This window comes from Tachypleus tridentatus, chromosome 13, assembly GCF_004210375.1.
Source record: "Tachypleus tridentatus isolate NWPU-2018 chromosome 13, ASM421037v1, whole genome shotgun sequence".
Lineage (NCBI taxonomy): Eukaryota > Metazoa > Arthropoda > Merostomata > Xiphosura > Limulidae > Tachypleus > Tachypleus tridentatus.
This window is the reverse complement of record NC_134837.1, coordinates 68423514-68436066: the sequence shown is the minus strand read 5'-3', so window position 1 is coordinate 68436066 and position 12553 is coordinate 68423514. Positions and strand designations below refer to the sequence as shown.

Below are 12553 nucleotides of genomic sequence, written 5' to 3'. Positions count from 1 at the left end.
TTTAAAATTCTAACTGACTAGTTGCCAATTCTTAAATCAAGTCAGACTGCTGTAGCATCACAATCATAGCCCTAAAGCTAAGAAACTTGTTAGAACATGACCATTAGCAACTTTTCCATACCTTTATATAGCTGGGCAACACAAGTAGCAGCATTTTGAAACTGAAACCACAACTTCTGGGTTGTAGCATTTCGTTCACTGTCTATTTGGGTTTCCAGATCAGGTGAATTTTCTAATTCTTCAACACACTGCTGCTCCCAATTGGATAGTGCGAACCATGGCTCAACTGCTTCATCTCGTTCATGAACTTCATTCATGGTGCTGTGGTTAAAGTTTTTGTAATAAAACCTTAATAATATTATGCAACTTCTCAAGAAATTCAGTTTAATACACTGGTTCTATTTTTCTTCACTGGTTTTGGTCATGAACTCTTTTGCATATTGAAAATGTAGATCTGTTAAAAGTAATTACATATTTTCTATCAAGTTACTTGTACTTTTGTCTGGTTATTCTATGTATGAAATTAAGTTCTTACTTCTCTAAACTGTTCTCAAATTAAGTTTACCAATCTACATAAACAGAAGTTAACAAAACTTGAACCTTGGACCACTGTTTATAGTTTGGTTTATTACTCACTTATTTAGCAAGAAGGGATGTTGCACAACTATCCATCTGTAACTCTTCAGAAGTTACATATTCTTTATTAAAATAATTAACACATTGTCAGAGTATTTATTTTTTCTAAGATAACATACCTCTTAGTGTATACTTCAAATTAAGCTACCAAGAAACCCAAATTCAGTACAGATTTATATATAAAAGGAATTCAAAAACTAAATTGTACAAAGTTCCATTAAGTAGGAACAGAATTTCACATTTAAAATGGCCAACCATTAACTTTGTTTAATCCTGATGACAAGGGGATGCTTCAATGTAAATGAAGCACTGTTTCTCAAGTTCATGTGAGAAACATTTAACTGGAGTAGGCTTTATGACAACTGGTTTGAAATCCAAAAGATCATTTGTCATCATAAAGTTTTAGAAGACTGACTCAACAATATACCATAAATATTATACCTTCCAAGTTCACAAAATCTAACTTTGTAGCATTTCACCACTATATAAAAGGTTGCAAAGACTACAAATGATATAAGAGATAACAGGCTTGTTATTTGAACATGTTTTTGACCTACTGTTGTTTATTTCATACTATTTACTAGTTTTAAGATTGTGACTTTGAAATTGAAGTAGATAAATGTTGAGAATTTTTGGCAGTGAAGAATTACTGTTTGAAAAAATTTTTCAGGGAGACAATTTGTAATTTTTCAGTGTGTCAGTGCAGAACTGTAATTATTTTTAGCAATTTTTATGACTAGACCTGGTACAGATTTTTGATCAATTCTAACAAATATCAATTACTCACAGATTTTAACAAGATCACTTCATTTTGATAAAAGTTTAAACTTGATTACAATCACATTCATCATCTTTTATTTTTAAACCAAGTATTTTGAAATAGAATAAAAGGCGAAAGAGGTTTTCTTAACCCTCAAAATAGCTAAAAATCATTTTTGGGTGAGAGTTTTTTGCCCTCTTATTTCCCACCTATACCCACCAGGAGGCCTAAGCAAGCCCTTCATCCTCCTGTAATTTTTGGGTGAGGGTTTTTTGCCCTCTTATTTCTTACCAAGACACTGTCTTAGACCCACAAGGAGGCCTAAGAAAGCCCTGCATTCTCCTGCCATTTGGACCTCTCCAATCTTCAGTATCTTCTGACAAAAATTAGATAGAACCATAGTGTGAACTACAAACCAATGTATTATCACTATTCTGATTTGTCAGTACAGACCTTTTAAGCATTTTTGTCATTCTTGATTTCAACATGTTAGTTTTTCTGAATTACAGGACAAACACCTTCCTTACCAATAAAAAAAGTTAAACCAGTTTTTAAAATAAAATTATATGAAAACATAAGATTAAATTTTGAATAAAAAATTAAAATTCACAATGTATGATGACTGCAGCATAAATATCATCAGATTAAAAATACGAGCATACACCTTGGAAAAGCTATGTTTCCAGACCTTATAGATATATTGGGAAACTACTGCAACTAATTTAAAACAATAATGAAATATTACAAATTATGTAGAATATCAGTTATCAAGTAACCTTCGAGGAAGACAGACTCAATCTCCATATCATAAACAAAGTTGCCTTGAATCCAAGCATTTGTGAAAGAAGAAAAGTTTGATTCTTGCTGAAGCAGTAAAAAAATGCATACATTATTCTGAAAGTGAAAAATCCAGTCATCTCTATGCATCACACTGTCTTACTAAAGTCCAAAAAAAGAGAGAAAATGTTTATAAATATGTTATTATAAACTGTATTGAAAAGTGTATCTGAATGATATGTTTTGTTAATAAATATTTTAAAATTGGATATTTATGTACTCACCTTTTGATTTGTGAAAGTTGGGCTAATGAGTATACTAACTAGAAATTCACCCAACAGATGACTAATGCAAATTATGTAACAGTGGCAGCTTACCTAACCCATAACCAACTGTTTAGGTGGAAACAGAGTTAATCTTTCATCCAATTCATAGTAACAGTGAAAAAAACCAGTAACTTACTTCCAATTCAAGATAAGACAAATGATTATATGACATGTGGCAGGTTAATTTTGTATTCCACAATGAAGAAGCCATATTTTTCTGATATTCAACTTACAACAAAGCTATAGTTCACTGCATAAGGTAAGATACTTGAAACTGGAAAGTAAAACTTTGTTTATAAACATGTCCATTATTTTATTTAAGGAATTAGCATTCATTTGTAGCCTATTAATACCTAATATTTTGAAACCTCTTTCTCCCTATTTAGTCAACTATTCAATCCCATTTCTATGCATGGTTTTGTATCTTCAAACTGCTATTTTGTATATTAATCTTCTAAAGTTTCAGACCATACTCCACCTACTAATAATTAAAGGTATGAAATAAACTACCATATATAGAAAACAGCAGCAAAATGAGGAATTTCACTTTCAGAATATCTAGACAATAAATCATTCCTACTACCATTCACTGTGTTGGTTTTTAAATTGTAAGCTTACACACTAATTTGTAAAAGATTCTAGAAGTAATACTTTTAAATTATCACCCCTTGAAATATGTAAACAATGTAATGTCACATCATATAAATAATACACGAATGAAATGTTATTTTATAATTAACTACAAAATTACTTTGTCACAATAATAAACATTGCATGTTAGTTGTATCAATAATAACAATTTAAGTAAATCCTGATGCACTTTGTTTCAATGTTCAACAATTACTTCATGTTAAAACTCCATAGAAATGGCATGCATCTGGCACACTTATTCACCTAGAACAGTTCTATTCTTTGAAAGCCAACTTCCAGAAACTACAAGAGAATGTACAACAGAATGGATAAAGCTAATGTTAATGGTACTGGTGTGATGGTTTTAATGTGATTAGCTAGCATCTGTTTATTTTTAAGTGCAATTACACAATGGAATGTCTTAGGCTGTGCCAACCACAAGTATTGAAACCTAATGTTTTTACCATCATTAGCCCTAAGACTAACTGCTGAACCATTGGGAGCCAGCTAAAAAAGAATGCATTATTGTGAAAATTTTTATGTTCAAAACAAAATCCTATTATTAAATAAAAAGAAGAATTATATTATTTATATAAAAACCTTAGAAGAAAATTAAAATACTAAGGTACATCCATGGAAATGAAGTCTTTAAATTTGGTGTTAAGCCTACGAGAATATACAAGTCTCGACTCTCAACTTACAGTATCAAATCAGACAAGAACAAATTTTATGAACATGTAAAAACAGAATCACCAATAATACAGTTTCCATAGAATGCTCAAATTTTAATGAAAAGAACACAATTAAAATGCACAACTGCTTCGTCATCAGTGTTTTTTATACTTATGAACTTAAAAGACATTGCTGGTCTAATTAATTTCCTCAAACATTGTAGGGAAATTACCATAAATTACATTTCTGTTGAAAAAGGTATCTTGAGAGTGACTATAATGAGACTTACTCTTCTAAAAATTGTTGATAAAAAAATGGTGATGTTATGACATCTGTCTTTCACAAATTATTGGACATCTGAGATAATTCCTATAATAGCAAATTGTCACTTGGGGTTAATTTGGACCAGATATAGAATAGACATGAAGTTAAGAAGATATTGAAACACATTGTCAGAGAACACTTAGATAAATTATATGCAGAAAGCAATAATGAGTATGATTTAGAAAGGAATACATAATCCTTAAGTTACATTGTTATGGAAAAAATGGATAACAAACTTCTTCAAAAGATGAGTCTGTTAAGATGAGTTAGGGGATCAAGGGCAATGTCTCACCTCCATGATCAATGACTTTCACTTTAAAGCAAACTAACTTTTGATGTTGCATACCTATTCATATATACAGAGTTTTACAAACATTTGGCATTACTTTGATAAAGCATAAGTGGAATACTTTGGGAAATATTATAAGACTTGAATGTGGTAATCAAATGAAGCTGCCCAATGACATTTCTCTAATTTTTATAAATATTCAGGTAGTTTTATTTTTTAACAATGTTTCAATTGTGGGAAATTGCTCTAAATTTTTCTTTAGATGAACTGAATCATCATATTTTCTGTTTTGTGTTCAGATAAAACTGTTTTTTATAACTATGTCTTTTGTATTATACAATCAATTTTTGAAAATTTTTAGTCACTTGTATTTGACTGCAAAATGTATTTGACAATTTTTTTTAAATAGAACCATTTCTTTCTAATTAGGTGTACATTTTATGCAATAAAAGGCCATATTTTTTGCAACAATGTGTAATTTCTCATCTTGAAAAATATAAGTTATAACTACCAACTTACCTACCTAACTAGATTCTCACTTGGAAACAAACTTTTGAGGTAATTTTCCTGATTAAATTAATTTCTCACTTTGAAACGAACTTTCAATATGTCTACAAAAAAGTAACAAAATACATAAAAAGGTAGACTATATAATAAATATTTGGGTGAGACATTGTCCGTATCTTATTTACAGGTCTTTGTTTATTACTAATGTTATTGAGTTTAACACTTTCTTATGTCCTACAATTTCACAAAAATGCTAAAGCATCTAATACTGACAAGTGTATCTTTATTACATTCTGAAGCAAACAGATTTAAGATTTAGAATTAGGCTTTATTGAATATGGTTATTTTTATCAATAGGGCAATTAGCTTGTGAAATTAGTTGCTATCAACATTTGTCATAGAAGTCAGTTTCTTACAAGAATTTGAGCGAAATAGATGATTTCTTTAAAAAAAAAAATATATATATATATATATACATACACACACACACACACACATATATATATGTTACATATTCTTCATTAGCCATATGTTAGGTTTTTAATGTTTTAAAGTACCTGAAAGTGTTATTGAAAGGTCTAAAAAGGATTTAATTGATTAACATTGTAATTAATGCACTTTGGTTATAACTTAGTTATATGTTTAAAAAAAAATAGAAACCAACTGTTTAGTTATAAAAAGTCCTAATTTTTTTTTAAAGAGTGTAGAATAATGAAAATATTATTGCAATTTTTTTTCACGAGACTACTGAAATGTTATTTTGAACAATGTGTACACTGTCAATCTGTTGGGCTCTAACAGTTTTTCCATAAAATTAAATTTAAATAAGAACATTCCCATCTCTTGTGACAAATACAATGTACTAATTTCAAGCTTTATTACAGTACAGAAAAACAAAACCAAAGAGGAATATATATATATATATATATATATATATATATAGCTTTTTTTAAATGCTAGAGCTATGTAAAAATTTAGCATTGCAGATCACATGTAAGGTAGTTCTTAACATACAAAACACAAGAGGCAACCTTAATGTTTACATAATCTCATATACCCTTGTGCAAATTAATTGAAACAAGATGGAAAATTATGATTTTTTTCATTTTTTTGCGTTTTACTTCCGAGAATCCAAAAATTACTCACAAATTAATACATGATATGACTGCCTTTAATTTTTAGAAGATCATTAATCCACTTTGGCATTGAATCCATGAGTTGACTGCAATCTTTACTAATTTTTGGGATCGAGGTACCACACCTCAATTATGGCCTCAATTAGCTTATCTTTCGTAGTACGGTCTTTTCCCCGAAGTCTTTCTTTAAAATCACTCAAAGATTTTCAATAGGATTTAAGTCCGGAGAGTTTCCAGGCCAGTCCAGCACATTTATTTGTGTTGTAGTCATAAAATTCTTCACAAGTTTCAATGTGTGGCACGGAGCCAGATCTTGCTGAAAAATGCTAGATCCATCTGGAAGTCTCTTTTTCAATTCTGAAACGACTCTTCTCTGCAAAACTTCAATGTACTGTGGTCCTCACATCATACCTTCTGTGATATGTAAGCCTCCGACGCCATAGTAGCTGAAAAAGCCCCAAAACATCTTCTTCAAGGGATGTTTTATGAACTGATTGATGTGAGATTCTTGAAGTTTCTCACCTGGAGATCTGTGAATGTGCAGACTTCTTTGACCCTGTATGAAGAAACGAGTTTTGTCATTGAATAACACCTTCCTCCATTGTTCTTGCATCCAGTTCTTGTATTTCAGACCCCACTGATACCGTTTTTTCTTCATTGAGTTGGAAAGAAGTTGTTTTTTGACTGGTTTCCTTACCCTTCTAACAAAATTTCAAATGACATAATATTCCTCAAAATTTTGTCATATATCCCAAAAATAGATCGACCATACTGCAAAACAGAGCTAATGATGCCATCTGTGTGAAAAAATGACTATTAAAGGAAATCAGCAGGTCCAGCGAGCCTACACCGGCCACCATTCTGAAAATATTGTAAAATGACCAATTGTTTCAATTAATTTGCAAAAGGGTGTATTTATATCTACACCATGTTAACTATTGTCTCAATAATACAAACAATAACTAAATCATAGTGACATGGTCTTTTTTCAAATTTACCTTTAATCACAGGTACAGCTTATCTCAAAAATGAGGGGACATTTTTTTAAAGATTTGGAAAAAAATTCTAAATTTCATGCTATTGGTCATAGCAATTATCATCAAAACAGGCCATAGAGACAATCTGTACCTATATAGCTTAATAACTGTGCTTTGTGTGCATTTATTCAAACTATTCATTTCTTTTGGAAATTATAAAACTATTAATGAATGAAAGCAAAGAAAAACTTATAAGAATATGTCAAACACATCACATCAGTTATATATCCTTTTCCATTGTCAAACAACTTTCCAAAACAAAGTCTCACCAGGTCAGATGGAATGCGACAGATACAGTTGTGGTCTAGATACTATTTATATCAAGAATTACATGAACAGCTGTTATGATGTGAACTAGACCAAGTAAATGAACTGTAATTATTGTAAATTTTATTTAAGTAATTTTACATGATTTATTTTTAACACCAATTATTTTTTAATATTTCTACTTTAGTTTACTATTATTCAGAGAAACTAACAAACAAGAGCACTCCAAACAACCACAGTCCTTAGAAATGAAAACTATGTTACTGATTCTAATAATTTTAACAAAACATAGCCACCCATCTAACCAGAGCAAATGTGCTTAAACGTTTTAATGGTGCATAAGAGAGGTTACACTGTGTCAGTTTGGGGTATGTTTTTCACAAGTAATCGAAGTAATGAATGAAATGTACATATAAAGCACATAGGCCTAAAGTTATTATAACTTTGGTACATGTTAACATGTTCCTTGTACTTACACAACAGTTTGTTGTTTGGTGAAGTGGTGCATCATCTTTTGGCCCGAGTCCCATTTGTAAAAACTAATGACTAGGCTCCCTCAGGATATCTCTCAGATATCCAGCAGTTAACCGAGACTACAAAAGAGTACCAGTGTCATGCAGATAATCCAGCAGTTAACAGAAACTACTGCACAGTACTAGTGTCATACAGACACACAGATATCCAGCAGTAACAGAGACTACCACAAAGTACTAGTGTCATGCAGACACATAGATATCCTTTGCTGTTAATTCACTGTCATGGGAGAAAGATAATGAAATTGAAGTATGAATGCTAAGTGGAGTAGCTAAACAGAGGAAATGTTATTTTATCCCCCTAATAGCATTACAAGTCAAGAACAATATACTTGGATTTCACATATTTATTGAATGTGACAAAGCCTTATTATTAATAATTTCTGAACAGTTAAGATTATTTAGAAGATATCTAGATCTTCTTTCACAGAACTAGATGAGAAGACCTCATTGAACAGGATATATGGTACTCTGGACACTCTTGAATGTGTTGACAGAGCAAAGCATGATCCATTTGAAAAAGGGCAGAGAGTTGCAAAAATGATGAACAACAAAAGAGGTATTGAGGTTAATCTTGTCTGTTACAACCACAAGACAGGTCTGGCTGGAACAAAATACCCTATTGATCTTACCATCCAAAACAAAAGGTTTGAGAGAGAGATTTAGATTGTATGGCCAAACCTTCTGCCCATACCAGACTTTTGTGTTCATCTGGTGTAAGTGTAACAGCAAGTGCAGCAAATCTGAAATGAGATGTGTGTGTGTGTGCATGTGAGCACAAGATGATGAGAAACATTTTAATCCTGCTGAACTAACAGAAGACTAACTACAATCATGGGGACATTTTTACCACTAAATCATTTAGTGATAAAAAAAAGTAAATTTTATGAATAATTCAATTATCCTTTCCTGACTACTACTTCAAGCATTTTTTGTCTTTATTAAAAATACTTTTTATTACAGAATATAACTTAAAAATTTAAAGCAATTTTATATATTTCTTTTATTGCTAGAAAATTAATTTTACTTTGTACATAATAGGATTATTATTATTATTAGTCTTAACACATGAATGTCTCATGCTCATGGTATTAGCTATATTATCATTAATACAATAACACCCAATTCTTAACATCTTTGTAATAACCCTAGTTGCTATTTCAGTTTACTATATATTTCTTGGACTTTGCTTTACAAATATAATGTGGTAAGTTTTGTTCTGTTCAGCAATTACATACCAATTAATACTTTGTAACCACTCTTCATATGAAAAAATAATATTTAAAAAATGCAAACTTAGGCTTAGTGAAACTTTTATAACTTGGGTCATGTACTAACAAACCAATGCTATTACAGTTTCACAAACTTTTATAAACCTATAATCATGTTCCAGTTTGTTATGAAAACTTACTGATTTGAAAAACTGGCATTTTAACTTGTTTTATGTCCAGATTTGTTTTAAAAAAGTACTCTATCAAGAAGTTATTTGATATAGTTTCTACAACTCATAGCAGCATAATTAATTTGGATCATTTTAAAAAGTTATTAGTTCCTCCAAGGTCAGTAAGAGAGAATATGACTAAACAAGTTTAGCACACTGTCACTGTGTCAGAAAGACTGTTCTTTGAATAAATTAAAATAGCATACATTAACTTAATGGCAACAAACTATAAAACCAACCTTTATTTGTTAGCAAATCATATATTTCTCCTTTAAGCTACTGTAACACACTGGTACACAGTATACAGCTGTCAACAGCTACTTATTACACAAGTCAACAGCCTTGCTAGAAAAATAACATAGTCCTAACTGAAGCCTAGCCTATCTTTTCTAAATCATAAAGCTGTGTTCTCTTTTATTATTTTCATAATATAAAAGAAAGGAATCAGAGACCATAATACATTAATCCACTATATACTCTTATACAATTTCAATAAGATCATTACTGTTTTACAACTCTCCTGAAGAATACATCCAAGTGAAATGTTGAGCATCCAATTAAAGAAAAATAACAAATTTGGTGATGATAGTCATTTATTACTAGTGTTAAAATGTCTTTAATACTTCAATATGCAGAAATTAAATAATGAATATTTGTCCACCTGATCAAGTTATTACTTAGTACCTAATATAACTTGATATATCGAATATAGTATATAAACTCAAAACTCCCAAATTCCACATTTGGAACGAAGTTATGCCACAAACTTTTTTGTATGCTTCCTTTAAAAACTTATAGGACAATGGCATAGAACAGCTCTACCTTCTCAGGATATTATTAATAACAATCCAATCAGTCGTTCTTAACTCGTTTCGAGTAAAAACAAACATCTGTACTTCACTTTGTCCTAAGTGGCCACCAGGATCGCAGTGTCGGAAAAATGGTTTTTCAGTGTAGATCTACCACAACTAGAACTACACATGTGGAGAAATCCTCGGCAGAGTGTCTAAGCTAAGCCTCATTTCTGAATGTAAAAACTTTCAGAATTCCATATATATTACAAACAAGATATATGACTAATAGTAATAATTATTAGGAATTTTGACTCAAATAATTTTAAAATTCATAAGAATACACATGTAAAAATAATTATATTTACATATATATATATGTAAAAAGTTATACGCCACATCAACTACGCAACTTACAATTGTTTACTCCAACCAGTCCTTCCTCTCCGTGACGACTACTTATTCTCAACCTCAACATCTACTGATAATCACTAGCTGTCGAACATGCATTATGGGAAATAAAAAATTACAAACGGTAGTCATCGATTGAAATATAGTTTAAGTATACAAGGTAAATGTATTTATGCAAGAATGTTAGCATGTACACATATATGTATTTACTTCAGTTCTACGGATATCTTATACTTGAAAAATCTGTTGTTGAAGTTTTATGTTATTTAAAACATTTTGCCCATAATGCATCATTTTAGCGGCTTCGCCATCTTCTTTATTTTCGTACTTTAGAACAGCCAGTCGTGTTAGAGAGTGAAAGAAACATATTTGGAAATAATTGGCTTGGTTGCCATTTTGGAATTAAAAATTGTAACGTTACGATTCGTTCCAGTTTGGATGGTTTCCCCTTTTTTGGGGAGTTTACATCCGCAGACATTGGGGGAATAGTGAGGAAACACGTGAAAGTGGCCGTGCCAGGAAAGAACTCTGCGGGTGAAGGGAAGGAGAAAGTGGTCACTCAATCAAAAGTTAAGAAAGGGAAGCAAACTTTTATTAATCTTGAAATGAATCACATTTCAGCTATAGATAAAGAGAACCAACATTCTGAAACGGAAGAAATGGATACAAGAGAAGGTAAGTAAGTTGATTAAATGTTAATTTGGATGTGTATTGTTATGGAACTATAAATTGTCTTATTCAGTGTTGAACTTAGGTTAGTGTTTATTAAATTCTAATATTCAACGGAATTTCAAACTGAAAGTACATTAATTTGTAGCTATACTGCATTAATTAACCTCAAATCTTGGGCTGGGGCTATTAATTGTGCAGAATTACTGTTAAGTACTTTTAGTTAAGTAAGAAACGGACAAAACTTAAGTGACTCTTCTTACGTCGTAGTCGGAAAGTTTTCTTCCTCAGATCTACTTCATGTTAGAATTTGACGTTAGATTTAGCATTTTAGGCCTAATGGCACCTAGCGACAGCATACTATTAGTCTTAGTATTAGGTTGAGGAATAATTCGTGAGCGTTTTTAAATAATTTCATTCAAGCATTACATGCAAGACTATACAATACTTCAATGCATGAACACATTACACCCAAAACATTTATTATGATACTTTATTTCATGTAATACCTAGGTATATAGTATGCATTGTTTTAAACGAAATTGCAAGAAATTAAATGCGAAAAGCAGATGGTGTCGAAAATGCTCGATTTTGTCCACTTGACATTCCATTTAATGAGCTGAAAATGAAAGCAACAATTAAAGACATATGAAAATCAAACACACCATCTATTAGAGCAAAAAATTATCTACCAAATGACATGAAATATTTTGCGAAAGCGTTTCATTTATGAATAGATTTTTTTAACTTGAAAAAACGCTCACGAATTATTCCTCAACCCAATACTTAGTCCTATTATTTGAAATTATAATAGTTACCTTTTTTACCACTCCTACTAGTTTTACAACATATAACTTAAAAAGGAATTTTAATTTGTGAAATGGAAGACTTTCATATCACATTGGGAATTAATAAACTTCAAATTTGTTTAGATTTTAAGAACATTACTAATACTAATAGGATTTATTTTAAAATAGCTATTTAATATTAATAGTGATATTTTATTAAAGAGAGATGTCATGACTTTTTATAAAGGGTGAGTTGCAAATTTGTGGAGTTGAAGACAAAAATGGTAATCAATGAGAAACTGTGTAAAGTTGTCATAGTTTACAAATAAATATGGTAATATAATTGGGCATTTCAATGGTAGATTCACTAATTGGGATTGTATGGAGTCAAATAATTTGAGGAAGAGAGATTTCTTGAGGTGGCTTGTAATGAATTTGTATACATGCTGGAGATGCCATATTAGATTTGTCATTAACCAATAATAGGGTTGTGATTGCTAGAGTTGATTGGGGAACAGTAGGTAAGAAAAGAAAAGTTAGATTTTAAGTCTTATTACAT

General features: G+C 30.7%; 2 protein-coding genes across 6 annotated transcripts in view; one reads left to right on the top strand and one right to left on the bottom strand.

Moving 5' to 3' along the window:
- LOC143237986 (HUWE1-associated protein modifying stress responses) overlaps positions 1 to 10679 on the bottom strand; it is a 33700-nt gene extending 23021 nt beyond the window's left edge. The window contains exons 1-2 of one of the 4 annotated variants that reach the window (XM_076477825.1): positions 10544 to 10679; positions 122 to 321 (exon numbers count right to left, since the gene is read on the bottom strand). In XM_076477825.1, coding sequence (XP_076333940.1) covers positions 122 to 317 — 196 coding nt within the window. In that variant the 5' untranslated portion in view covers positions 318 to 321; positions 10544 to 10679. Of the gene's footprint in view, positions 1 to 121; positions 322 to 1687; positions 1750 to 6067; positions 6087 to 10157 lie in introns of those variants that run through there. The other 3 variants (XM_076477822.1, XM_076477826.1, XM_076477823.1) reach the window with 3 other exon arrangements.
- LOC143237985 (ubiquitin carboxyl-terminal hydrolase 7-like) overlaps positions 10552 to 12553 on the top strand; it is a 76229-nt gene continuing 74227 nt past the window's right edge. The window contains exon 1 of one of the 2 annotated variants that reach the window (XM_076477820.1): positions 10552 to 11212. In XM_076477820.1, coding sequence (XP_076333935.1) covers positions 11143 to 11212 — 70 coding nt within the window. In that variant the 5' untranslated portion in view covers positions 10552 to 11142. The remainder of the gene's footprint in view (positions 11213 to 12553) is intronic. The other variant, XM_076477821.1, reaches the window with a different exon arrangement.